The sequence below is a fragment of the Sus scrofa genome, chromosome 1, assembly GCF_054392235.1.
Source record: "Sus scrofa isolate SSC_HxYL_T2T_F1_AM1 chromosome 1, Sscrofa_HxYL_maternal_Yorkshire_Landrace_v2.0, whole genome shotgun sequence".
Classification (NCBI taxonomy): domain Eukaryota; kingdom Metazoa; phylum Chordata; class Mammalia; order Artiodactyla; family Suidae; genus Sus; species Sus scrofa.
Window position 1 is genome coordinate 230,461,064 of NC_139383.1, and position 26,288 is coordinate 230,487,351.

Genomic DNA, 26,288 nt, shown 5'->3' on the forward strand with positions numbered 1-26,288 from the left:
TGAAAGAAAAGATCAGGATCAACAGGGTCTCCTACTGTTTCCCAGGAATGAAATAACGGGGATTAAGAATCTGATGGATTTAGTGGTGCTTCCACAATTTCAGCACACACCAGCATCACCTGGAGGGTACTGGTGCCACCCAAGTCAGCTGGATCTCAGTAGCCTTTAGAGTCCAGTGGCAGGTGGGGTATAAAGAACTAGGTCCTGGTCCTCGTAGAGTGGTTTGTTACTAAGAAGTAACCAGGATAGCAAAGATGCCTAGCAAGGAAAATGATCTTAGAGGAAAGTTCCATTCTCAGCCATAGAAATCAGAGACTTATATATAAGCCTGGTTGTGTAAGCGAGTATCAAGCAAAATGGGTGCCTGGGACTTACCAGTAAGATCAGCTCTGGGTCTCACTCACTGGGGATATGGGAAAGTTGCCTGGAATATGGGTTTTGGAAACATGTCCTACTTTCAAGTTCTGCTTGGTGCACTAGCTACAGCTATTCAGTCTCTTATTTGCATTATCTGTATTGGTAAAAAGGGAATAAGAACTATGCCTTCTTCCCAGGGTTCTTGCAATTAAATAATTCTAGGAAAGGATCAAGTATGTTGCCTGCTGCTCTTAGCTACTTTCCTCCATTTCTAGAAGCTGTTGCTCTTGAGAAGAACTAAGCCCAAGAGCTTAGGCTTAGTTCAGCTACTGGAGCTGAACAAGCTGGCTGCTACCACCAGGTTAAAAATAGGCAGATGTCGGAGTTTCCGTCATGGCTCAGTGGTTAATGAACCCAACTAGTATTCATGAGGATGTGGGTTCAATCCCTGGCCTCACTCAGTGGGTTAAGGATCCGGCGTTGCCATGAGTTGTGGTGTAGGTCACAGACATGGCTTGGATCCCACGTTGCTGTGGCCATGGCATAGGCTGGTAGCTACAGCTCCAATTAGATTCCTAGCCTGGGAGCCTCCATATGCCAGGGTTTGGCTCTAAAAAGACAAAAAGAGCCATCCTCCTGCCCTTCCTTTCTACTATAGCCAGGGAGAAAAACATTCCAAAGACAGCAGAAGGGAAATTAGAACCTTCTTCACATGACAGAAATCCTAAACCATGGAGATAATGGTTTGGGTGTCTCTTAGTCTGAGAAGAGATTCTAAGGTGTACACCAAGTACAGGAAATACAGAAAAGAAATCAGTGAAGTAAGACTATTTCTTTGAACTGACAGCAAATCATTTTAGTAAGAAAAACTAACGTGGTTTATTCTTTCATGGAGGTCTACAATCCTATTGTGGTCAGAAAACTGTAAACAAACCAAGAAGGAAAACTCAAAACATTCTGTAATGTTCAAACTAACTGGGAATTCAGACCTGAGTGAACATTTAGAGGGACAAAAGTTTCTCAAGAGGACTGCGTTTTGTGTGGGTCACATATCAAGACTCAAAGGAAGATGCATTGGGAGTTCCCATCATGGCTCAGCAGAAAAGAATCTAACAACCTTGAGGATGCAGGTTCGATCCCTGGCCTTGCTCAGGGAGTTAAGGATCTGGCATTGCTGTGAGCTGTGGTGTAGATTGCAGACATGGCTCAGATCTTAAGGTGCTGTGGCTGTGGTGTAGGCCAGCAGCTACAGCTCTGATTCGACCCTTAGCCTGGGAACCTCCATATGTCAAGGGTGTGGCCCTAAATAGACCAAAAAAAAAAAAAAAATGCATTGGGAATTCTTCATATTACAAAAGTAAGCATCTGAGAGTTCTCCTTAGACAGTTCTAAGATATGAAGTTTTCACCAAGCCCTTAGAGATGAGAGAAAACTCTTCCATTTTTTCTATAAGAAAGAATGGGCTAAGCTAAACTTTTTAAAACAATTGTGAGATAATTTTGGGACAAATGAAGAAATGTGATGATGGATTTTATATGAGATACTAAGGAATTACCATGACTCTCTTTGGTTAGGAAAGTAGTATTATGATTAGCCAGGAGATATCTTTATTCTTAGGGGCTTTGTGATGAAGTATTTAGGAGTGAAGTGTTGTCATGGTTCTGCCATATTTCAAATGGTTTAGTTAAAAAAAAAAACAAGGGCTGGGGGGAAGATTAGTAACTTAAATTTTAGTAGGAGAGAAGAGTGTTCACTGAACCAGTCTTTCTGATATCTTCCTAAATTGATATGAATATAGATTTATTACATACTAAACAATACTGTAAATACATATTATCATATATAGGCATTACCTCATCTTACTGCATAGTTGCTTTATTGTGCCTTGTAGATACTGTGTTTTTTACAAAGGGTTTGTGGCAACTCTGCTTCAGGCAAGTCTATTGGCACCACTTTGCAACAGCATTTGCTCACTTCATGTTTTCTGTGGCACATTTGGGTGACTTTTGCAATATTTCAAACTTTTTCATTATCACATTTGTTTTGGTGATCTGGTGTTACTACCAGCACTAACTAAGGATCAGATGACGCTTAGCTTGTTTTAGCAATAAGGTATATTTTAATGAAGCTATGTGCATGGTTATTTTTTTAGACATAATGATATTGCACATTTAGTAGACTACTGTAGAGTGTAAACTGAACTTGAGATGCCCTGGGAAACTAAAAATCTTATGTGAGTCACTCTATTGTGATATTCGCTTTATTGGTCTAGAACTGAACCTGTAATATCTCTGAGGTGTGCCTGTAGACTTTCCGGTGAGTGAACAGAATTGAAGCCACTGGAACGCATTGAGCAGAGGCTTAGTGTGACTGGGTCCATGGCAGCATCTCTCCTGCTGAGTAAATTTCAAGTCACCAAAGCAAGAGATGCCTCTCTCATGATACACCTGGTTCATTCTGGGGGAATCTCACAGTTCTTTTAAATTTGTTTCCTTGCCCAGCTCTTGGCAGGAAACTATTACTTAGGCGCCAGGGTTTCAATCCCCTAGAACTCAAAAACCAGAGGCAATGTTTGTTGAGCTCAGTTATCTCTTTATTAGGAAAGCACCAACACCACATTCTTGGAAATTACTGGAATTTTATTTGCCTCAGGCTTATGACTTGCAACCAAAGACATTGTGCAAAGAAAGCAAAGATTAAGTACACTTTCGGGAGAAGGAGACGGTACACAATGGTAACACAGGAGATCAGGTTGACAAAAGAAGCCATCCATTACACTATATAGATTGCAATATTCAATAGCGGTTTCAACAAAACTTTTTTTTTTTGTAAATCAAGAGCAAAAAAATTAAGCCATGTTTACAGTAGACATAAATCTTGTACAATTCAAAAAGCATTTTTTTCAGATCATAGAGCATAAAATGGAAAAATGTCTATGTAGGTGAAGTCTAACTATTGTACATTTATCACCTATTAAAGTTGCTTATATGTACCACAGTGTAAAAAAAAACAATACCGAACAAATAAAAACCTTGAAAATTGCCTGATGAAAAATAAAATAACCAGTGGCTTTTAATGGCTTCTCCTGGTTATCAGTGCTACAAAAAGACAAAAATCTTCTCATCTGAACAGGTGATAAAACCAGGCACAATCAAACCATTACCAAATTAGACCCACCCATAGAAATATACTATCCACCCACATATTTTCCATCAAAAGCTTTTCTGTTTGTTTTAACCTTGGAATCTTTGAGGCCCATGTGGTCACAATATGTTACAAAGATTTGCGTGTGTTTTTTTACACCATGATATCATATGTTTGTCTGGCACTATCCTAAAGCTAGTTTATAGATGATAATGATACAGAAACAACCCAGCGCCCGTGTGACAAATGAACTTACTGGGTAGAAACGAGAGAGAGGGAGGAGGACTTCAGTTCTACCAAGACAAAAATGTCCATACTGATCACTCATCATCAGTCCCACTTGCTTCTGACTGCTCCTAGAAATGGAAATAAAAGAAAAAAAATGTAAGAGGAAAAAAAAAAAAAGACAAGAAACTACCAAGAGGCACTGTAGAAAAGAAAGGACATTTTGTTTTTCTTTTGTTTTGGTTTTAATTTTATTGGAGTATATGTGATTTACAATGTTGTATTACTTTCAGGTGTACAATGGAATGAATCAGTTATATATATCTATCTATCTGCATTCTTTTTTCCCATATCGGTTATTACAGAGTATCAAATAGATTTCTCTATGCTATACAGCATGTCTGTGCTCCAGTTATATATTCTGAACATAGTGTGGACATGCCAATTCCATCCCCCCAGTTTCCCCTTTGGTAATCCTAAATTTGACTTTAAAACTTTTTTTTTTTTCTGTTTTATAAATAAGTTCTTCTGTATCATTTTTTATTGAGTCCACATATAAGTGACATCAGATGATATTTGTCTTTGTCTGACTTACAAAAAAAAAAAACAACATCTGGAAACAGTTAACAAAGGGGTATCGACAACTTTGATGCTGAAAAGGGGCACGCTGCTGCTTGGAAATCCCATAGCCGTGCCTGCCGTCAGTCTTCTCTCTTGAACTTGGGTGTACAAGTTCATGGCTAATGATTTCTATGCCGAGCACTATGTTTTTAGAAAATTCATCAAGATAAAAGGGCCATGCACTTGATGCCTACTCATGGTACTTAAAGAAAGCATAGGATTTTAAATGGATTTGAGGAGGCTTGTGCCCAGGTCAAGGCTGGGTGGGGTGGGATAAGAACACTGAACCTTTCCTAATAGGCACAAAGGGCACTATCTTGAAGGAAAATCAAACAAGCACACATGGAAAATTAACTTTCTGGGGGGGGGGAGTGGGGGGGTGATAGAAAACTGGAGGTCCTCCAGAAAGTGAAGGAAGCAGACGGCCCTTCACAAGGCACTGTATTAGAAGTCTGTGCCACCAAGGACAGTGCACCAGACTAGGTTGTGCTTTTTGGGTCTGAATTCAGTCTCTGCCATTTACTTACATGGCCTGCAGCAAAACACACATGACCTAAGCACTGATTTGTATAATATGTTGAGAGTGACCTCTTAGGATGTTAATAGAAGCATTCCATATGGTACCATAGGGAAAGGTACTTATTTCAGGGCCTGGTTCCATCCACGTTCTCTGAACTTTTCAACTATTAAAAATAACACCTCTAGGTACTTAAAGATTCGTCTGATGGTTTTTTTTTTCTTCCATGTAGCAACTCAAACCCCAAACTTTGATATCGTAACACTTTTTCTCATTCTTCCGTCAAATTCTTATTTCCTCTATTATTGCTATATACGAGGCACTATGCTGGGTGTTATGGATATAAAATATTAAGCGGCCATGGAGGAAAAACTCTATTTGTAAGAAGGCACTGAGAAGATAAGAAAGGGGAAAAGGGAACTTGATTTAGTAGTTTTTCATTTTTGAAGACTATTAAAAAGGCAATAAACAAAGCCTCGAATTCCTTGTTGTAAATCATGCAGTGCAGTTCCCATCCCTCAATAATGAAATCTCACCAAATCTTTACATTTTCATTTCTGGGTAATAAAGCGCAGCGGTGGGAAGGGGCATGGGATTGCGAGAGGGAAGCAGAAGTGGGGGCGGGGGGCCTCCCAGCTTCGGGCAAGGCAGCCCCACTTACATTTTCATCTTGCTCTTCATCACTGTCGAAATCGCTCACTACGGGTTTGGCTTTTCCTCGATTCGGCCTCTTCTTGCCTTTTCCTTTGTCCCGGCCTTTCTCATCTTTTTTATTGAGCTTGATTTTCACCTTAACAGATTTTGCTAAGACAAAACCAGAACAGATGGCAATGAAGCATCACAGGGAAATCTTTTTACAGGTAGTGAAATGACCACCTGCAGGTGACAAACCTAACATCCCCAAGTACCCAGAACCTTCTTGATTAATGCCTCATCTTCATTGTTCTATCTAGTTATAGGTAGCACCTCTTTCACTTACAAGCATGTCTCGGTTTGCATCATAAATTACAGAGTCCCCCTAAACAGGCAACAAGGAGGAACGAGGTCCCACAGAGGGAAGCCAGGCTGGGTCCTTTCTAGTCTCTTAATGGCTGAACAGGGAACTTCCTAACCAGGGGAGGGAGCAGCACTGCCTTTCCTACTGTGCGGAGGAGTATTGGCACATACTAAATAGAACTTGGACATGAAAAAGTGTATGAGGGAGTTCCCACTGTGGCTCGGCAGGTTATGAACCTGACTAGTATCCATGAGGATGCGGGTTTGATCCCTGGCCTTGCTCAGTCGGGTTAAGGATCCAGAGTTGTTGTGAACTGTGGTGTAGGTTACAGATGCGACCTGTGGCTTGGATCCCCCAGCCTGGGAATTTCCATATGCCATATACCACAGGTGAGGCCCTAAAAAAAAAAAAAAAAAAGCGTTCATGAATGTAAAGGGTTAAAAAAAAAAAAAAGCCAGTAATTTTACTGTGTAGATAACTAGTTGACTTAAAAGAAAATTCAAATAGTTCAATATTTTCAATAGCACAGAGAGGTACAAAATGGAAAGTAAACAAAAAAACAAAACACTCAAATGAACCTGAAAGCTTTCTTTGCCATCTCTAGTCTCTTTTCCTACTGTTCTCTCTGGTGATTATTTCCAGAAAAAAATGTATGTGCCCATATTTGTAAATATATCTATCCATGTGTGTGTATGATCCTCTATAGATTGCATAAAATTCCATATATATAATTCTGTATAGAGGGAATATAAAGAATTTCAAGGTCATGCACAGTCAACCTTTGAACAACATGTGTTTAAACTACATGGGTCCATTTAAATAGGGATATTTTCCAAAAATACCACAGTACCACATGATCCACAGTGGGTTGAATCCACAGACTTGTTGAATCTGCAGGGGCTCCTGAAACCAATCCCCTGCATATATACTAAGTCATGACTGTACTTGCTTTATGTAGTTATCCCAAAGGATCTTTAGACATGCCCATATTCCATACTTTGCTTTTATACTCACATATGTGGGACATTTCTATGCCTCAGCTAATGCATACCTGCCTATTTCTTTTTAATGCCTGAAAGTTTTCCATCTTATGGGTGCACTTTAGTTAATTTAATTAGTCCCCTAGTGATGGGTACTGACGTTCCCAGCTTTTGGTGCCACTACAAACAAAGCTGCTATAAAGCTATTCAATGATAGACCTTGGCAGACTTTGGGAGAGGTATGCTGGACATATCCATATGGCAAATTTCTAACAGTGTTCTGCCAAATTAGCCATTAAAAAGATGGCACATATTTCCACGCTCACAGGGCTAGTCTGAGGATAGAAATAAAAACACTTGGAAGAGTTCAAAGGGCTACAGACCACAGTTATAGAAGTACGTCCCAAGGAAAACAGAAAACCTATTCCCTGGTGCTGTTTTGGGTGTCAAAAGAATAGCATTTTTAAGACTGGATGATGAAGTCACTTTCATTCTCTCAATGAGAAAATGAAAGTCTCTTATTCAAAGCAGTTTTGGTAAACTATTGTGTTCGATGGGTCTCAGACACCTAGAAATAGATATTGTCATGGAAGGAGATTAAGAGATGAGAAGTTTTTGGACTCTTTTGTGAAAGGGAGGGACCCACAAACATTTAGAGAAATGAAGTCTTCCATGGGAGGGTGGGTGCACAAAAAAAAATGAGAGCAGAGCTGTTCTGAACTGAAGTGTAGGGCAGTATATGGCCTTCCACCATCCCGAATCGGGCAGAGGCTGACAAGTCATAGCACACAAAAGAGTATTCCTTGTTGAGGCTTCTAGCTATCATACCCAAATCTCTGATACTTAGTGAGCTATAAGGCCGGGGTGTGGGGTTTTCTTGCCTTGGGTGGAGTAATTTAGGACAAGAAGCAAAGGCTGAGGATCAAAAAGTCTACCTATTAATGGAAATACATGAAGATATGAAGAGTTCTAAAATTTTAAAAATAATTTGAAAAGCAACAGTGAAATATGTTTATCTATACAGGTATAACTCTTCCTGACACAGGAGTACAGGAAGTCCATGCAAGGTGTGAGAGGGCAGAAGACTGACGCTAAAGATAAAAAACATCCTCAAGAACATAATCTAAAAGCTCAATGGGGAGTTCCCATCATAGCTCAGCAGTTAATGAATCCAACTAGGATCCATGAGGATGCAGGTTCAATCCCTGGCCTTGCTCAGTGGGGTAAGGATCCGGCGTTGCTCTAAGCTGTGGTGTAGGTTGCAGACATAGCTCAGATCTGGCATTGCTGTGGCCATGGTGTAGGCCGGCAGCTATAGCTCCGATTTGACCCCTAGCCTGGGACCCTCCATATGCCACAGGTGTGGCCCTAAAAAGCTAAAAAACAAAACAAAACAAAACAAAACAAAAACTCAATGGGTTTTGGGACACTGGAAAGCTGCCAGACTTTGTGAGTCAGTGGATATGGCCCTCCAAAAAACCCACCTGAAAGGCTGCCAGGGTGATTAGGCTAATAAACTGAACCATCAGATGGGCCCTTTAAGTAGCATCCTAAGGCTTTAGGATACCACTTGATGGACCCATGAAAAGTTCCAATAACCAAGGGTAGAAGGCAGAAGAATGGCTGCCCAGAGATGTCCATGCCTAACCCCCAGAACCTGTGACTATGTTACTTGTCATGGCCAAAGGGATTCAGCTGGCCTTGAAATGGGGGAGATGATCCTAGATGAAGCAGATAGGCCCAGTCTAATTACAGCAGTCCTTCAAAGTGGAAGAAGAGGAGGTTCTGGTTCAAGAAGATGACTTAGGAAGGTCCTGAACTCACCTCTTCCCACAGACACACAGAATCTAAACTATATATGGAACAACTTCCTCTCAAAAAGAGCTAAAAACTAGCTAAGTGACATCTACACATGGGGCAAAGGAGAAAAACCCCATGTTGAATGAAGCAGGTAAGAAAGGTGGAGAGGCCAAGACACAATTTCATGATAAACCACATCCCTGGTGCAATGACCTGCAATTGGGAAGGAACTCAAAACCCAAAGCTTCTCCCTGAGAAGTGAAAGTTTGAAGCCCCTTTGGGACATTCCAAGTTTTAAAACCTGCACCTGAGAAACTGATTGTGAAAACCAGTAGGGCTCATGTCCCCAAGACCCACAGGACTACAATGAATTCAGAAATGGCTCTTAAAAGCCTCATGCTCAGACTCACTTGTTCCAGGGCCCAAACTCAGCTGATTGAGAGGCACCCAGTCTTTACATAAAAGAGGCTTATTTGCTTATCTTCAAGCATCTTCCAAGGGGCAGGTATCTAAGAGCTGAGGGTTATCCCTTCCAGAGACCTGGGAGGGTAGGTGATATTTTTGTATTCTCCCTGCACCACACTCCAGAGCACCAGTGTCCCGTGGAAGGGAGCTTTGACACACATGTGCTGCACAAGGGACCCTTCCATAGTGCCTATTTGTGGTCAACCAGGACTTATACCTGTGGTCTCAGGGACTGTATAACTGCATACTTTAAAAAAGATGCTGCCTCAGGATCTGACTTCCAATCAGCTTGAATCTAGGTGTGGACTGAGATCCTCCCTTTTGGGACATGGCAAGTCCTTGGCACACCTTCAACTACTGAGAGCCACTAAAAAATAAAATGAGCAACGCAGCTCAGATCCCATGTTGCTGTGGCTCTGGCATAGGCCTGCGGCTACAGCTCCAGTTAGACCCCTAGCCTGGAACCTCCATATGCTGCGGGAAGTGGCTCTAGAAAAGGCAAAAAGACCACAAATAAAATAAAATAAAAAAATAAAATAAGCAGCTTGGGAAATCACAAAGGTTTGAGAGACAACAAAGGGCAAGAGTACAGGGCTGAATGATAAGGTTCATCTTCTACATGATGCCACTCCTTCAAAACTGAGAGAGAAGGCTGTTTTAGAAAATGGGAGAGTCAGAGAAAATAGAGGAATATGTTCCAAATGAAAGAAGATAAAACCTCAGAAAAAAAAATCCTTGATAGCACCAAGATCAATTACTTAACCTGAGAGAGTTAAAAATAATGGTCATAAAGATACTCATGGAACCTGAGAGAAGAAGAAAAATGAAAATGGAATTTCAACAAAGAGAAAATACCACTGACCCTTGGACAATATTTGGGGGGAGTGGTTAAGGGCATCAACTCCTATGCAGTCGAAAACATGTGTATAACTTTACAGTTGGTCCTCCATATCTCCAATTCTTCATCCACAGATTCTACCAACTGAAGACGGTAGTAACGCAGTATGTATTTATTGAAAAAAAATCTATGTACAAGTGGACACAAGCAGTTCAAACCTGTGTTGTTTAATGGTCAACTGTAGAAGCAAGTACCAAACAAAAGTCACAAAGCTGAAGAAAAACTGAACTGAAAAAATACATTAGAGGGTTCCAAAAACAAACAAGATGAAGCAGAAGAAAGATCACTGAACCCAAAGACAGTAGAGTGGAACCCATCTAACCAGAGCAGCAGAAAGAAAAAAAAATTAAGGAAAGGAAGTAAAGATAACTTAAGAGACTTACGAGACAACATCAAGTGGACCAATAATCACATTATAGGGCTCCCAGAAAAAAAAGAGAGAAGGGAAAGAAAACTTATTTGAACAAATAATGGCTAAAAACTTCCCTAATCTGCAGAAGGAAATACATCCAGATCCAGGAAGCTCAGAGAGTCGTAAAAAAGAGGGACCCAAAGAGACCCACGCTAAGACATACTATGATTAAACATCAAAACTTAAAGACAAGAAGAGATCTTACAGGCAGCAAAAGAAAAACAACTTGTTAGGTACAAAAGGCCCCCCCCTCAAAGGCTATCAGATTTTTCAGGAGGAACTTTGCAGTCCAGAAGTGAGTGGCATAAAACAGTGAAAATACTGAAGAAAAAAAAACTTCCAAACAACAATAGTCCTCTTCCTGGCAAAGTTATCATTTAGAATTGAGGGGAGAAAAAGTTTTTCAAATAAGCAAAAACTAGAGGAGTTCATCACCAGTAACCTAGGTTTACAGGAAATATTAAAGGGATTTATTTCAGCTAAAAATAAAAGATATTAATTATCAATAAGAAAACATAAAAGTTTAAATCTCACTGGTAAAGGAAAATACATGGTAGAGGTAATGGATTTATCATTTCTAAAGCCAGACCAGAAGTAATAAAATAAAAGACAAAAGTAGTAAAAATGACCATAGTAATTAGGGCATACACAAGTATATTCACAAGGTAACAAGATGCAAAATGTGTCATCAAAAACATAAAATGGGGGGGAGGAGTAAAAATGAAGAGGTTTAGAATGCATTCAAACTTAAGTTGTATCAACTTGAAAGAGAATATGAAAAATATATGTTGCAATATATAAGCCTCATGGTAACCACAAAGCAAAAACCTATAATAGATACACAAAGCATAAAAAGAAAGCAATTTAAGCATACTACTAAAAAAAGTCATCAAAAAGGGGAAGAAAGCAAAAGAAGAAACAGAAGAACTATGAAAGAGTCAGAAAATAAACAAATTACAGTAAATATATACCAGTTATTACTTTAAATTTATATGGACTGAAGTCTTTAATCACAAAGTGGCTGAATGGATAAACAAGTCCTGTCTTCAAGAGACTCACTTCAACTTTATTTTAGTTTAGACACAGTCTGACTGAGTTAGCAGATGGAAAAATGTAGTCCAGGCAAATGGAAACTGAAAGAAAGCTGGGGGGATAGCTCTACTTGGATCAGACAAAAGAGGCTTAAATAAAGACTGTAATAAGATATAAAGATATAAAGAGGCATTATATAATGGCAAAGAGGTCAATCCAAAAAGAGAATATAACATTTACTAACAGATATAAAGGGACAAATATACATCAATACAATAAAAATAGGGATTTAAATCCTTCTTTCATTAATGGGGAGATCACCTAAACAAAAAGTCAGTAAGGAAACAATGGCCTTAAATGACACACAAGATCAGAGGAACTTAAGCACTAACATACATAATTCATCCAAGAGCAGCAGAATACACATTCTTCTTAAGTGCACATGAAACATTCTCCAGGACAGAGTGTATGTGATGCCACATAACTGGTCTTAATAAATTTAAGCAGACTGAAATATCAATTATCTTTTCCACCCACAACAGTATGAATCCAGTCAATTACAGGAAGAAAAATGGAAAGTGCATAATTATGTGGAGACTAAACAACACGGTACTGAACGACCAAAGGATCAACAAAAAACCAAAGAGGTAAATAAAACAATACCTTCAGACAAATGAAAGCAGAAATAAAACATACCAAAACTTACGGAGTGCAGAAAAGCAACCCTAGGAGAGCAATTCAGTGATAAATGACTCTATCAAGAAACAAGAGAAATCTCAAACAACTTAACTTTATACCTTAAGGAACTAGAAAGAGAAGAGCAAATGAAGCTCAAAGTTAGTAGATGGAAGGAAGGAGCAAAGATCAGAGTCAAAAACTATCAAATAGAGAGTAAAAAGACAATAAAAGATCAATGAAACTAAGGGCTGGTTCTTTGAAAAGATAACAAAAATTGACAAACCTTTAGCTAGACTCACCAAGAAGAAAAGAGAGAGTAATAATAGAGGAAATGTTACAATGCTATCAGAAAAGTGCAAACAATAACAGGAGACTATGGACAAGTCATATGGACATATGAACAAGTATGTCCCAACAAATTGGACAACCTAGGAAAAACGCACATATATGTAGAAGCATACAAGCTACCAAAACTACTGAATCACAAAGAAACAGAAAAAGATCAATTACTAGTGAGGAAATTGAAGCTGTAGTTAAAATAAATAAATAAATAAACCTCCCAAACAGAAGCCCAGGGGACTGTTCCAAATTCTTTTTATAAGACCAGCATTATGCCTGATATTAAAACCAGACAAGGATGCCATAAGAAAGGAAAGTTGCTGGCTGATATCCACAATGCACAGAGATGCAAAAATCCTCAGCAAAATATTACCAAACTGAACTCAACAATGCATTTACAAAATCATATACCATGATCAAATGGGATTTATTCCAGAGATGCAAGGATGGTTCAACATCAATCAACATGATACACTGCATTAACAAAATGAAGGATAAAGCTTATATGATCATCTCAATAGATGCTAATAAAGCACTTGAAAATATTCAACATTTGTTTCTGATAAAATCTCTCAACAAAATGGGTAGAGACAGAATGTACCTCAACATAATAAACTCCACATATAACATGCCCACATTTAACATCATACTCAATGATGAAAAGCTAGAAGGTTTTCCTCCAAGATCAGGAGCAAAATAAATATGCCCTTTCTTATTCAACCTTGGAAGTCCTAGCCAGAGCAATTATGCCAGAAAAAGAAGTAAAAAACACCTAAATTGGAAAGGAAGAAGTAAAACTGTTGGTACTTGCAGATGGCATATTATATATAGAAACCTGAAGACTCTCCCTAAACCATTAGAACTAATGAACAAATTCATTAATGTTGCATCATGCAAAATTGATGTACAGAAATCAGTTATATTTCTATACTATAAAAATAAACTATCAAAATGAGAAATTAAGAAAACAATTCCACTTACAACTACATCAAAAAGAATAAAAACAACTCAGAGTAAATTTAACCAAGAAGGTGAAATATCTGTACACTGAGAACTGTAAGTCAACGATGAAGAAAACTGAAGAAGACACAAATAAAAGGAATGGTATTCAGTACTTATGAACTGGAAGAATTAACATTCTTAAAATATTCACATTGAAATATTCTACAGATTCAATGCTGTCCCTAGCAAAATTCCAAAGGCATTTTTCACAGAATTAGAACAAATGATCTTAAACTTTGTATGAAGCCACAAAAGACACTGAGTAGCCAGAAATTTTTGTGAAAGAACAATAAACCTTAAGACATCAAGCTCCCTAAATTCAAACTATCTAACAAAACTATACTAATAACAATAGTACGGTACTTGCACAAAAAATAAATAGATGAGTGAACATAATTGAGAATCCAGAAATGAGCTTATTCATATATAGTCAATTAATTTGCAATAAGGCAGGCAAGAATATACAATGAGGAAAAAAACAGCTCTTCAATAAATGGTATTAGAAAAATGTACAGCCACATCCAAAAGAATGAAACTGAACCACTATCTTATACCACACACAAAATGGAACAAGAACTGAAACCATAAAACTCCTAGAAGAAAATATAAGCAGTAAGCTCCTTGGCATCTGCTTGGAGATGATCTTTTGATTTGACACCAATTGCAAAGGCAATGAAAGCAAAACAAAACAAGTGGGACTTCATCAAATTAAAAACCTTTTGCACAGCAAAGGAAACCACCGAGAAAATAAAAAGGCAGTTTACTAAATGAGAGAAAATTTTGGCAAGTCATACAGCCATAGTATAGGGTTAATATCCAAAATATATAAAGAACTTATACAAATCAATAGTGAACAAACTATCCAGTTAAAAAATAGGCAGAGGACCTGAGCAGACATTTTTACAAAGAAGAAATACAGATGGCCAATAGACACTTGAAAAGGTGCTCAACATCACTAATCATTAGGAAAATGAAAATCAGAACTATAGTAGGTATCACCTCACACATATTAGAATGGGTATTCTCAAAAAAAAAAAAAAAAAAAAAGAAAGAAAGAAATAACAAGTGTTGTTTGAGGATGTTGAGAAAAAGAAACCCTTAGGCATTGTTGAAGGGAAAGTAAATTGGTGCAGCCATAACAATATGGAGATTCTTCAAAAAATTAAAAATAGAACTACCATATGATTGAGCAATCCCACTTTGGGGTATTTATCTGAAGGAAACAAAATCACTATCTTGTAAAGATGTATGCCCCACTGTGTTCACTGCAGCATTATTTACAGTAGCCAAGATATGGAAATAACTTGTGTCCAACAATGAATGACTAAAGAAAATGTCAGATGTATTCACATATATATGAATATTATTCAGCCATTTAAAATAAAGGACATTGTGACAACATGGATCAACCATGAGTGCATTATGCTAAGTGAAATAAGTCAGATACTATATGATCTCACTTACATGTGAAATTAAAAAAGAAAATTTAAAAAACTGAACTCAGGAGTTCCCGTTGTGGCACAGCAGAAATGAATCCAACTAGGAACCATGAGGTTGCAGGTTCGATCCCTGGCCTCACTCAGTGGGTTAAGGATCCGGTGTTACTGTGAGCTGTGGTGTAGGTCGCAGACACAGCTCAGATCTGGCATCACTGTGGCTGTGGCGTAGGCTGGCAGATACAGCTCTGATTGGACCCCTAGCTTGGGAACCTCCATATGCTGTGGGTGCAGCCCTAAAAAGACAATCAATCAATCAATCAATCCATCAATACCTGAACTCATAGAGAACGGATTTGGTTGTTGCCAGAGGCAAAGGATGGGGTGGGAACTGGCTGAAGGGGGTCAAAAGTACAAATTTCTAATTATAAATAAGTCAAGTGATTTAAGGTACAGCATGGTGAGAATATTTAATAATACTGTACTGCTTATTTGAAAGTTGCTAAGAGAGTAAATCTTCAAAGTTCTCATCACGCAAAAGTTTTCTTTGTTGATGGATGTTAATTAGATTTACTTTGATCATTTCACAGTATATACAAATATTGCATCATTAGGCTGTATATCTGAGCCTAATATTACATATTAATTATACCTCAACAACAAAAAAAGAAAGTAAAGAAGAGGAGGCATAAGAGAGGGTCAACAAGATGTAACATGAGAGGGAGATAAAGGAAATGCATTCTTCCCTAAGTCCCCAGAAGAGGGTAGGCCACTGACACCTTGATTTTGGTCCAGAGAAACCCACAGCAAACCTGCGACTTACAGCAGTGTGAGAGTAATAAATGTGAGTTGTATTGAGGCACTAAGTTTGTGGTAATTTGTGACAGAGGCCATAGAAAGTGAATAGACCAAATCTCGAGAGAGATTAGAGAAAAGAAACTCAACCCAGTGGGATAAGAAGGTAGCTATTTGAAAACAGTTTACAAATATGGCTCTAAAATAAGGAAATACTTAGCTAAAATATGATTATGTAGACTTAATCATCAAATGCTAGGATATTAAACCTAGGGAGTAACCATATGAACTTCAAAAGATTAAATTAATAATTAAAAAGTAGAATCACTAAAAAGAATAATACTGAGATCAGATTCTGATATAGGAAAACAGACACTTAGGTGCACTGCTGAAAAGGATATAAACTTCATTCTGTGTGGCAATATGTATGCATCTGATGTTTTAATAATGTGTGCAATGATTTATGGGTAAGAATTTTCAGGACAGTATTATGAAAACAACATATGAAAACACTCATTGCTATGGGGAAATGGTCATAATAGAAAATAAGGCTACAAAACAGTGTGCTATACTTTAATAAACTATGTATAGAAAAAAATTGGAAGACGACTTTTCAAAATGTCAAATGTACATTAGGTTATGGAATTACACAAAATTTTCCTTAACAGTATTTTCCAAGTTGTCTGTACTAAGTATGTTATTAGGAAAAAAAATCTAATAAAAAATATAAAGCCTATCCTTACTGTTTTACATAGGATTTATCACTTTGAGAGGAGGTATGGGGTGAAAACATAGGTAAGAAAAAATTTCAGATTTCTGAAGGCAGGTTTATCTTTTAAAATATTAGGGTTATCAATCAGGGCTGGGATTAGGATTAGAAAGGGGATATACAAGGGAAATACATACAAATTGATAATTACCTTAAATGTAAATGGATTTAATACTTCAACCAAGATACAGACTGGCTAAAATGGATGCAAATACAAGACCTGTATATATGCATTCTACAAGAGACCCACTTCAGATCTAGGGACACATAGAGACTGAAAGTGAAGTGATGGAAAAAGGTACTCCATGCAGATGGAAATCAAATGAAAGCTGGAGTAGCAATACTCCTATCAGACAAAGTAGACTTTAAAATAAAGACAGTTGGGAGTTCCCGTTGTGGCGCAGCGGTTAACGAATCCAACTAGGAACCATGAGGTTGCGGGTTCGATCCCTGCCCTTGCTCAGTGGGTTAACGATCCGGTGCTGCCGTGAGCTGTGGTGTAGGTTGCAGATGCGGCTCAGATCCAGCGTTGCTGTGGCTCTGGCGTAGGCTGGCAGCTACAGCTCCGATTCGACCCCTAGCCTGGGAACCTCCATATGCTGCGGGAGCGGCCCAAGAAATAAAAAAAAAAATGAATAAATAAAAAATAAAACAAAGACAGTTAAAAGAGACAAAGAAGGACACTGCACAATGATCAAGAGATCAATCCAAGAAGAATATATGACAATGGTAAATATATATGCATCCAATATAGGAGCACCTCCATATGTAAGGCAAATGGAAATAAATGCAATAAAAGGAGAAATTTACAGTAACACAATAATAGTGGGGGACCTTAACATTTCTCATACATCAATGGGAGGACTAGCCAGACAGAAAATCAATAAGGAAACACAGTCCTTAAAGGATACTTTATACCAGATAGACTTAATAGATATTTACAGAACATCCCATCCAAAAGCAGCAGAGTACACATTCTCCTCAAGTGCACATGAAACATTCTCCAGGATAGATCACATGCTGGGCCACAAATCAAGGCTTGGTCAAGTTAAGAAAATAGAAAGCAACTACAAGGCAAAAAACTGCAAAAAACACAAATATGTGGAAGCTAAACAATATGCTACTAAACAACCAATAGATCACTGAAGAAATCAAAGGGGGAAAAAATATACCTAGAGACAAATGAAAACAAAAACACAATAATCCAAAACCTAGGGACATTGAGAAAGTAGTTCTAAGAGGGAGGTTTATAGCAAAACAAGAAAAACCCTAAATAAACAGCCTAATCTTACACCTAAAGCAAACAGAAAAAGAACAAACAAAACACAAGATTAGTGGAAGGAAAGAAATCGTAAATATCAGAGCAGAAATAAATGAAATAGAGACAAAACAACAGAAAAAGATCAGTGAAACTGAAAGCTGGTTCTTTGAAAAGATAAACTTGATAAACCTTTGGCCAGACTCATCACAAAAAAAAAAGGGAGAGGGTTCAAATTAATTAGAACTGAAACAGAAGTTACAATTGACACCTGTAAAAACAAAGGATCATAACAGATATAAGCAACTGTATGCAATAAATAAAATGGACAACTTAGAAGAAACAGAAAAATCCTTTCAAAGGTACAAGACTGATGCAGGAAGAAACAGAAAAAATTAACAGAACAATCGCAAGTACTGAAATTGAAACTGTGATTTGAAAATTTCTAACAAACAAAAGTCTAAGATGAATTCCAAAAAATGTTTAGAGTTAACATCTATCTTTCTGAAAACTTTTCCCAAAAATTGCAGAGGAAGGAACCCTCCCAAACTCATTCTATGAGATCACCATCACCCTAAAACCAAAACCAGCACAGATGCCACATAAAAATTATAGGCCAATATCACTGATAAACCTAGACACAAAAATCCTCAACCTAACACTAACAAACCTAATCTAATAATCCATTACAAGGATCATACACCATTATGAGAGCAATGGACTAGGTGTTCAGGATTGGCGTATGCACACTACTGTATAGGTAATAGAGGGTCATTGGGGACCTGCTGTATAGCACAGGGAACTCAATATTCTGTGATAACCTATATGGGAAAAGAATCTGAAAAAGAATGAATGTGTTTATGTATAATTGAATCACCATGTTGTACAGCAAAAAGTAATAGAGCATTGTAAATCAACTATACTTCAATAAAATTTAAGAAATTAAAAAGATTAAACTAGGAATTTAAAAAAATATATAGGATCCATATCTGATCCATGCCTATAAAATGGACCAGAGTTTGACAATTATTTCCTAAGTGGTGGTTCTCAAAGTGGGGTTCTGGGTCCAGCCACATTAGCATCCCCTGCGAACCTGTCAGAAATGCTGACTCTCAGGCCCCCCACAGGTGGTATAAACACTAAGGTTGGTAGAAGATATATATTACACTGATTTCCAAAGGCAACGTTCAGTGTTTGCTGTCAGCTGGGTCATGTGCTAAGCTCTTGGCATAGTTTTTAGCACCTTAAGTTTTATAGAGGAGGAAACTGAGCTTGAAAAGGGTTAAGTACTCTTCAGATCCTTGCTCAGCAAGGACAAGGAAGCCCAAGCCCTGGAATCCATATCTGCTGGACTTGAATGTTTGCCCTGTTAGCATTTGTGGAAACATCAATGCAGGCGGCCAAGGGCAAAGACAAAGGCAAACCACATGCCTGGACTTACCCTCTGACTCTGACTCCTCTTCATCTTCCTCTTCTTCCTCTTCATTGCTTTCGTCCTCGCTCTCTTCCTCTTTGGCAATTTTCTGCCGAGCACTCTTAAACACTGACTGTAGTACGATGGAGTCTTCATAGATCTAAAGGGTCAAAGTGGCACCTGTTAAAAACTGAAAGCTGAGGGCCCGAGACTCACAATGGAAGTCTATCCTTATGCAACATCCCAGCTTTATCTTAGGTGAATATTAGTAGAAATGTCAATGTGAGTGTCTACACCTGCAGGAAAACACTGAACTCAAATCTATACCCATATTTTCATAGGAACAAGTCAGCATGCAGGTGAAATGATTTCAATGTGTGTGCACATGTTTGAGAGGGAAAGGCGCTCTTTCATAAGGTACCCTCTCATTTTTGATAGCAAGAGTAGTATTTATAAAACTGTTTCTTGGAGTTCCCATTGTGGCTCAATGGTTAACGAATCCGACTAGGAACCATGAGGTTTCAGGCTCAATCCCTGGCCTTGCTCAGTGGATTAAGGATCTGGTGCTGCAGTGAGCTGTGGTGTAGGTCGCAGACATGGCTTGGATCTGGTGTTGCTGTGGCTCTGGCGTAGACTGGCAGCTACAGCTCTGATTAGCCCCCTAGCCTGGGAACTTCCATATGCCATGGGAGTGGCCCTAGAAAAGGCAAAAAGACAAAAAAAAAAAAAAAAAAAAAAAAAAAAAAAAAAAAAACCCAAACAACCAAATACTGTGGTAAAGCAACATTTCAATTAAAAAAATTTTTTTGGCCATGCCTCCACATGTGGAAGTTCCCAGGCCAGGAACTGAACCCACGCTACAGCAGGAACCCTAGTTTTCATCTTAAATTTTTTCGAAAGAGTGTCTTGAAAAGAGAAGGCTTGCTTTCCAGACCTATTGTTTGGGTTAAAATAACACTCCTATCTATTCAGTCCTGTTAACCGGAAATGTAATAGTCTGTTCAAGGCATATTCTGAGGAGTCCCATGTTCTTGAACGAGGTGCCTGGAATTGACATGAAGATAAAAAAGCCAGATCAGGAAAGATGCTTAAGGAATTTGCTGGTGGCTTGACACTGTATTGGTTGGCAGACACTGACTCTCTTCTTGTTCTTTCTAGTTCACCGGGATGAGAGCATTAGACCAGAAATTCAGATAGAAATTGAGGTGTAATTAAAGTGAAAAGTGTTCTCCGCCTAGTTATTTTCAGAGTGTCACTTATATATTCTTACACTTGCAGACTACAGGGAAGGAAGAGTAAAGAGAATTGCAATTGACCTGATAAAGAACATTTCTTTGTAATCAATAGGGCAATGATTATCTTTTTTCTATACTTTTTTTTTAAATCACAACAGTTTCAGCTCCTGATTCAAAGTAAAATCAGAAAAATCAAGGTAAACATACTCAAATACACCACCTCTATAAAAGTCAAAACTGTACCTCCAGCCTTTAAACATTACATTAAGTTATTTACTTAAATTCCTCCTCTGATTAGAGGCCAATCCTTTAAGGGAAGCGTGAGTAGGAGCTAGCATAGCTGTGGTACAAAGGAGCCAGCATGAATTTGAAATTGCCCCAAAGCCTCAATTTGCTTACACAGGCACCAGGGAACATACAGGCTTTGATAATTCCTCATCTTCTTCCAGGATAGTAGCAATAGGAGCAAATGAACTATTTTACTTAAATGAATATAAGCATGTTAAACATTTTTCACCTGGGATCCCTCCAAGTTGAACGTCTGAGCATTGTGACAGAGAAGCATGACGTCTTTCTCCAGGTCACCCAGGCTTCGGTACTTATGGTTACGAATTCTTTCCTGATGAGAATTTTGGATAAAACAGAGGTAATGGGGGGAGGGGGAGAGATGCCACAATCATTACTTGGTTAACAAAGCCTGATTCTCCCTTTGTCTTCCCAGCAGACAGTCCCATTAAGGCAGTGGACTGCACAGAGACCACATTCCCCCTCATATTTCTTCTTAGGAACATTGGATGGGAACCAGGAGCAACAGTGGGGTAGAGGGAGGAGCCTGAAACTTCTTAAACAAAATGCACTTATAGCCAATATTAGCTCTCATTAGAATGATTAAATAAATAGCATCCATTTAAAGGCACAAGGACATCTTAACCTTTTTAGTGCCAAGCCCTGGATGGGCATCAGTGGCGGTCAGACAGGTGTGTCCCCGTCTGACATCATCATTTCAATGAATTTATACTTCTACTTTAAAAAAGTTTGTAAATGAAAGATCTACCTTTATTTTTTTGAAATCCACTGGTTTCCTAATTAATTCATAGTATTCTGGTAATTCTTTTCTTGAAGGTAACTGAATGAAGACTTCACTGAGCTGTCGCCCTGAACTGTAGGATGGGAGAAATACACAAAAACATAACAGATTATGCACTCTTAAGAAAAACTTGTCTTTTATTTCAGAAAAAAAAAAAAAAAAAAGCAAATGACATCCCATGCATATAAGCATGGGGCTCTTAAAATCAAGGAGAATCCTGTAACTGTGCTGGAGATTAATGCCCCTGGTGCTAACTTCAGAATCCCATTAAAATACCATTAGGTCCCCATTTCTGTCATACATATGGGAATGCATGGATTTCTCTTTCAGAGTGAATCTCTCCCCTTCATTTTGATACAAATATTTAAAATAGCCTATTCCACCAAAATTTCCATTTCTAAATGAGTAGTAACTGAGTTGATTTAAAAAAAAAATAAATGAATCCACTGACTTTATTTTCATACTCCCTTGTTTTCCAAATTCACTTTATATTCAGAAAAATACTGTGTTAGAATACACCCTGGAAACTCAAAATGCAATGCTTTTGTATGTACCTGGGACTATATCTTTCTGGTCGCATTCCTTTTAGAGCATTTTTACATACTGTTAACCACACATACCTTTATCTTATTTGCCGGAGGAACCCCTCTCTCTCACCTGTGTTCCATGTGGAATAATTTGTGCAGAAAAGAAGAAAGATGTCTAGCAAGTGTGGCTGCCTCCTGTTCCTGGGATTAGTGCTATACCCACCCCCAAATTCACGGTAGCTTTATTTGAGAGCACGCTGAATGGCAACACACGCTTAGCATTCTGTAATTTTCAGAAACAGACTACAAAGCAATATAAGCATTTAACATCACTTAATGTTAGAAGCAGACATGGTCAGAGGAACAAGATATTCATAATTTAGTCTAGGATCCTAATATCTGACTCAGCCTATCCAGATCAATAACAGCTCAGGAGATATGGTATAGTCATTTTTTTTTACAAAAATCTTGCTTCCCTTATGATGCCATCTCTACTTCCTTTGTGAAGCCAGAAAAAAAAAAAAAAAAAAAAAACACAAATCACTGCCATGTAAATTTTGGAAGGTGATTCTAGGAGTGTGTGAGAATGTTAGAAGCAGCGGCAGAGAATGAGTGACAATATGCTGTTTTAATCCACGGTCCCAGGCGTATAATTAAAAAATAATCATAATGACAGTTATCATAAAAAAGGCATGCGCAGTAACTCAAATGGTTGCCTAGCAACCAGTGGGGAAAATGCTGAAGTGCAAAGGGGCCTGCATAAATTAACTGAAAATCCTGTCAAGGGGATGGGCGAGTTTTTCTGTGCTACTTGGTCAGTGTTTTGTTTTATTTTTCAATGAATATATGGGCCTGATGAATATTAAAACCAAGGTCCAACACAAAAGGTTTAAGAAGACTGCAGTTTAACAGGAAACTGGATTTTAAGATTATTGTGGCAAGAACTAAGGTGTTCTCTCACCCTCAGCCCCCCTACCAGGTTGAGAAATTCATTTGTACTGCCATAAATGACAACACATAGTATATGACAAAAACTAGTTTCCTTTGCTGTCACCTTCAACAGAGGTGATATACATACATCTCTGGTCTGTTCTTTTTTTGTCTCCCATTCTGAGACTTAAATACATAAACATTTTACCAGTTTGAAAATGAATATCTGAAAGGCAATGAGAGCAATTTATAGATAGCCATTTTTCTATTTCGATCAGTAACATATTTATAATTAGCATTCTTTATACCCTAGCAACAGAGTCAGACCTCTTTGTAATCTTGGATTTAACGCCTGACCCTCCTTGGCATCTTCAGTGTCGTTTTCTACATTGCCAACAGATGGTGTCATTTTTCTATTGAGGGATTACAAGTACATCTTTGCTTTGTACACCTGTGATGGACATACTCTTAATTTCATCTATGCTACCAGTGAAATAAGAAATAAGCAGTTTGCACCAAGAGTATAATAAAGCTCTTTTCTTTTCTTTCTTTCTTTTTTTGCTTTTTAGGGCCATACCTGCGGCATTTAGACGTTCCCAGGCTAGGGGTCAAATTGGAGCTACAGCTGCTGGCCACAGCCACAGCCACAGCCACACGGGATTCAAGCCATGTCTGTGACCTATACCACAGCCCACAGCAACACCAGATCCTTTACCCACTGAGAGGCCAGGGATCGAACCCAAGTCCTCATGGATACTAGTTGGGCTCATTACCACTGAGCCACAGTGGGAACTTCCTAAAGCTCTTTTCAAAATGAGCAAAATGGCTAAAACAATCTTGGTCTGAGGTCCTGTCCTGTCAGGTCATAGAAATTCTAGACCCTATAAGGAGACAAGTCCAGAGTTATCTGTGCTTACAAAGGAGAGAGCTGAATGTTCTGAGACTCAGCGCCAATACTGTAAAATGACGTAAATTTATTCTTTCAAAAATAAGGGCTCACATGGCTTAATAGTCCTATCCCACTTCCTTTATTCCCCCTCCTAAAAACCGAAGGCATGAGTTGAAGGAGGACAGGGAATCCATCTAAGGAAGTCTTCTTGTGGCTCCGTTGGAACCATCTTCATTCAGACCCCTTAGTCTGGCTTCTGAATGTCTCCTCAGCTCCTTCTCTGCAAACACAGTTTGTACTGATGACCTGACCCTTCTGGTCAGAACAGCCTCTCTCCCATGGACCAAAAGTCCCATGCCATGGCCATTTTACAGCTAATTCCAAGTCTCCAGCCTTGCCCAACTCTCACTCCATTGGCTGGAATGTTCTCTATCCTCTCTTCCCTTCAAATATTCCACTACCCACCCAGGAGCAAGAACCCTTCCTCCATGAAAATGGAAGAAATCTTGCTCAATATTTAACCAACTCTTGGTGCCTCTCTGCTCTGAACTTAGTTCCACCTAGGTTGTTTTTCCTCTCCTCCACAGAGGGTAGGAACACTTCACATATACTTAAACTCCTTCCCCCAGCTCTTTCAGAGGCAAAGCTTGGTTGGGAAAGGTCAGGTGGTTTTGGAAGACATCACCCATAGAATGCACTGGGGCAGTAGGACTGCTTGCAAATGATCGCTATAGTGACTTATTTGCCCCTAAATTAAATGTATTTTGTTTTGTTTTGTTTTAAAGTAAGTTAAAAAAAAAAAAGTAACTGAAGCAGCCTGTAGAGTTTTGAATTCTTGGCATTTCTTTCTCAAACTTAAGCTGAGCAAAGGCTTTTTCAATATATCTTTTCAAACACTATTTTTCACTGACAGAAACAAAATTTTTTTTTTTAAGTACAGAACAATGGACTAATTGTACAATGGTTTGCAAAAGGGGTTCCGTTTCTGTTGAAATGCTTATCCTACCTCCAAGGTATTTTCCATTATGTCATTTTACACACTTAAGGCCTAAGCATAAATCGTTATCTCAAAGTGTTGCTGCTTGCCATGACAAAAATGCTACCTGTCCCACTCCTCCAAAATGGTCTGATTTCAGACTTATTGCATCCAGTGTTCCAGCAAAGAATAAGAAATGTGGCCCTGATAAGACATAGCATGTGTGTGGGAAGAGAATAACCTAAAATACGAGTGTAAAGAAACCCACTGCACTTAAGAGTTTATAGGTGCTGCTGGGCAAACATATTTCCTCTCCTCCACAGGGGTGAAAGGGCAAAGGGACACAGGGTGATGTTTTCACAGAAAAGTCCTACCACACACACACACACAGGAGATTTGTTTTGCTAGGCTTCATTTGGGAACCAGTTTTTCTCCCATTGCCTTCCCAAACCAAATGCCAAGAACTTCACATCTCTACTACAATGACTTTAAAATGACGACTACAGACAGTATAAATATCACGTAAATATCCATTTTAACTTTCATTATAGTTTAGGTCAAACTGAAAGAGTGCAGAAGACAAAAACTAGCTAAGAAACCTGCTCCTTTAAAATGCTGGCTAGTATTCCAACAAGCCCAAGCCAAGAATATATGATACTGTTTGAGAGTCTTTTTTTTTTTTTTTTTTTTCCTTTGGAGGCTGGGGGTGTGTGGGGCTGCTTTAGGATTTTTCTTTTTACCTGCCAAAGCTGATCTGTTGCCAAGAATTTCTAATGGACCCCTCCGAAAAAGCAACCTTAACTAAAGCTGAAATAGGTTTTGTTTATATTAGTTAATGAATATAAAAACGTGGTTATCTTGCCTCCTTAAGGAAATGATGTCATGATCTAGAATCCCCACTGGTAGTGGGAAGAGTTATTACAGAAAAGTTACTGCAGTCCTAAAGGAATCAAGCCTAAGAAATCACTTGGGAAGAAAAACCATTAAAACTGGGTCAGCATTGGAGGGCAGTAGGGGAAAGCATGTTTCCTTTTTTTCAGGGTCATATTAGAGTTTAATAAATAGCACTGAAAAATGCACTTAGACCTGAATAGCACCCTACTTAGCTGGAGAATCCCCAGAAACCTGAGCCAGTCACAAAATGGGTGTCAGAGTCACCAGTACTCTGCATTCACTACTGAGACCACTCATCTGAGTCTTACTGAGAATTGACTGAGAAGAATCAGTCTTCCTAATAAGCTTGGAAAACTGACTGTCCAGCTTCTTGAAGCATACACAAGAGGTGGCTGCAAAAGAGAAAGGGATGAGGGTAGACTTGCTTTTGGTAGTAGACTGGATAGCTGTTAAGAATCACCCTACGGGTTGTGCTAAGGACTAGATATCTAATGTGCCTGAGTCATCAACCAAAATGAAGTTACATCAGGTTAATGCGAGGTAAATGTCCCAATGTTAGGTGACTTAAAGGGCTTGCTCAGCTCAATAAGAGAAGCACCAAGCCTTTAACA

The 26,288-nt window shown here is 38.5% G+C and overlaps 1 protein-coding gene across 14 annotated transcripts in view; it reads right to left on the reverse strand.

Annotated features, from left to right (window-relative positions):
• Window positions 1–2,928: 2,928 nt before the first annotated feature.
• SMARCA2 (SWI/SNF related, matrix associated, actin dependent regulator of chromatin, subfamily a, member 2) overlaps window positions 2,929–26,288 on the reverse strand; it is a 191,115-nt gene continuing 167,755 nt past the window's right edge. For all 14 annotated transcript variants that reach the window (XM_021064340.2, XM_021064291.2, XM_084986871.1 and 11 more), the window contains 5 exons: window positions 21,429–21,534; window positions 20,892–20,993; window positions 19,167–19,299; window positions 5,526–5,668; window positions 2,929–3,857 (listed from right to left, as the gene is read on the reverse strand). In XM_021064340.2, coding sequence (XP_020919999.2) covers window positions 3,822–3,857; window positions 5,526–5,668; window positions 19,167–19,299; window positions 20,892–20,993; window positions 21,429–21,534 — 520 coding nt within the window. In that variant the 3' untranslated portion in view covers window positions 2,929–3,821. The remainder of the gene's footprint in view (window positions 3,858–5,525; window positions 5,669–19,166; window positions 19,300–20,891; window positions 20,994–21,428; window positions 21,535–26,288) is intronic.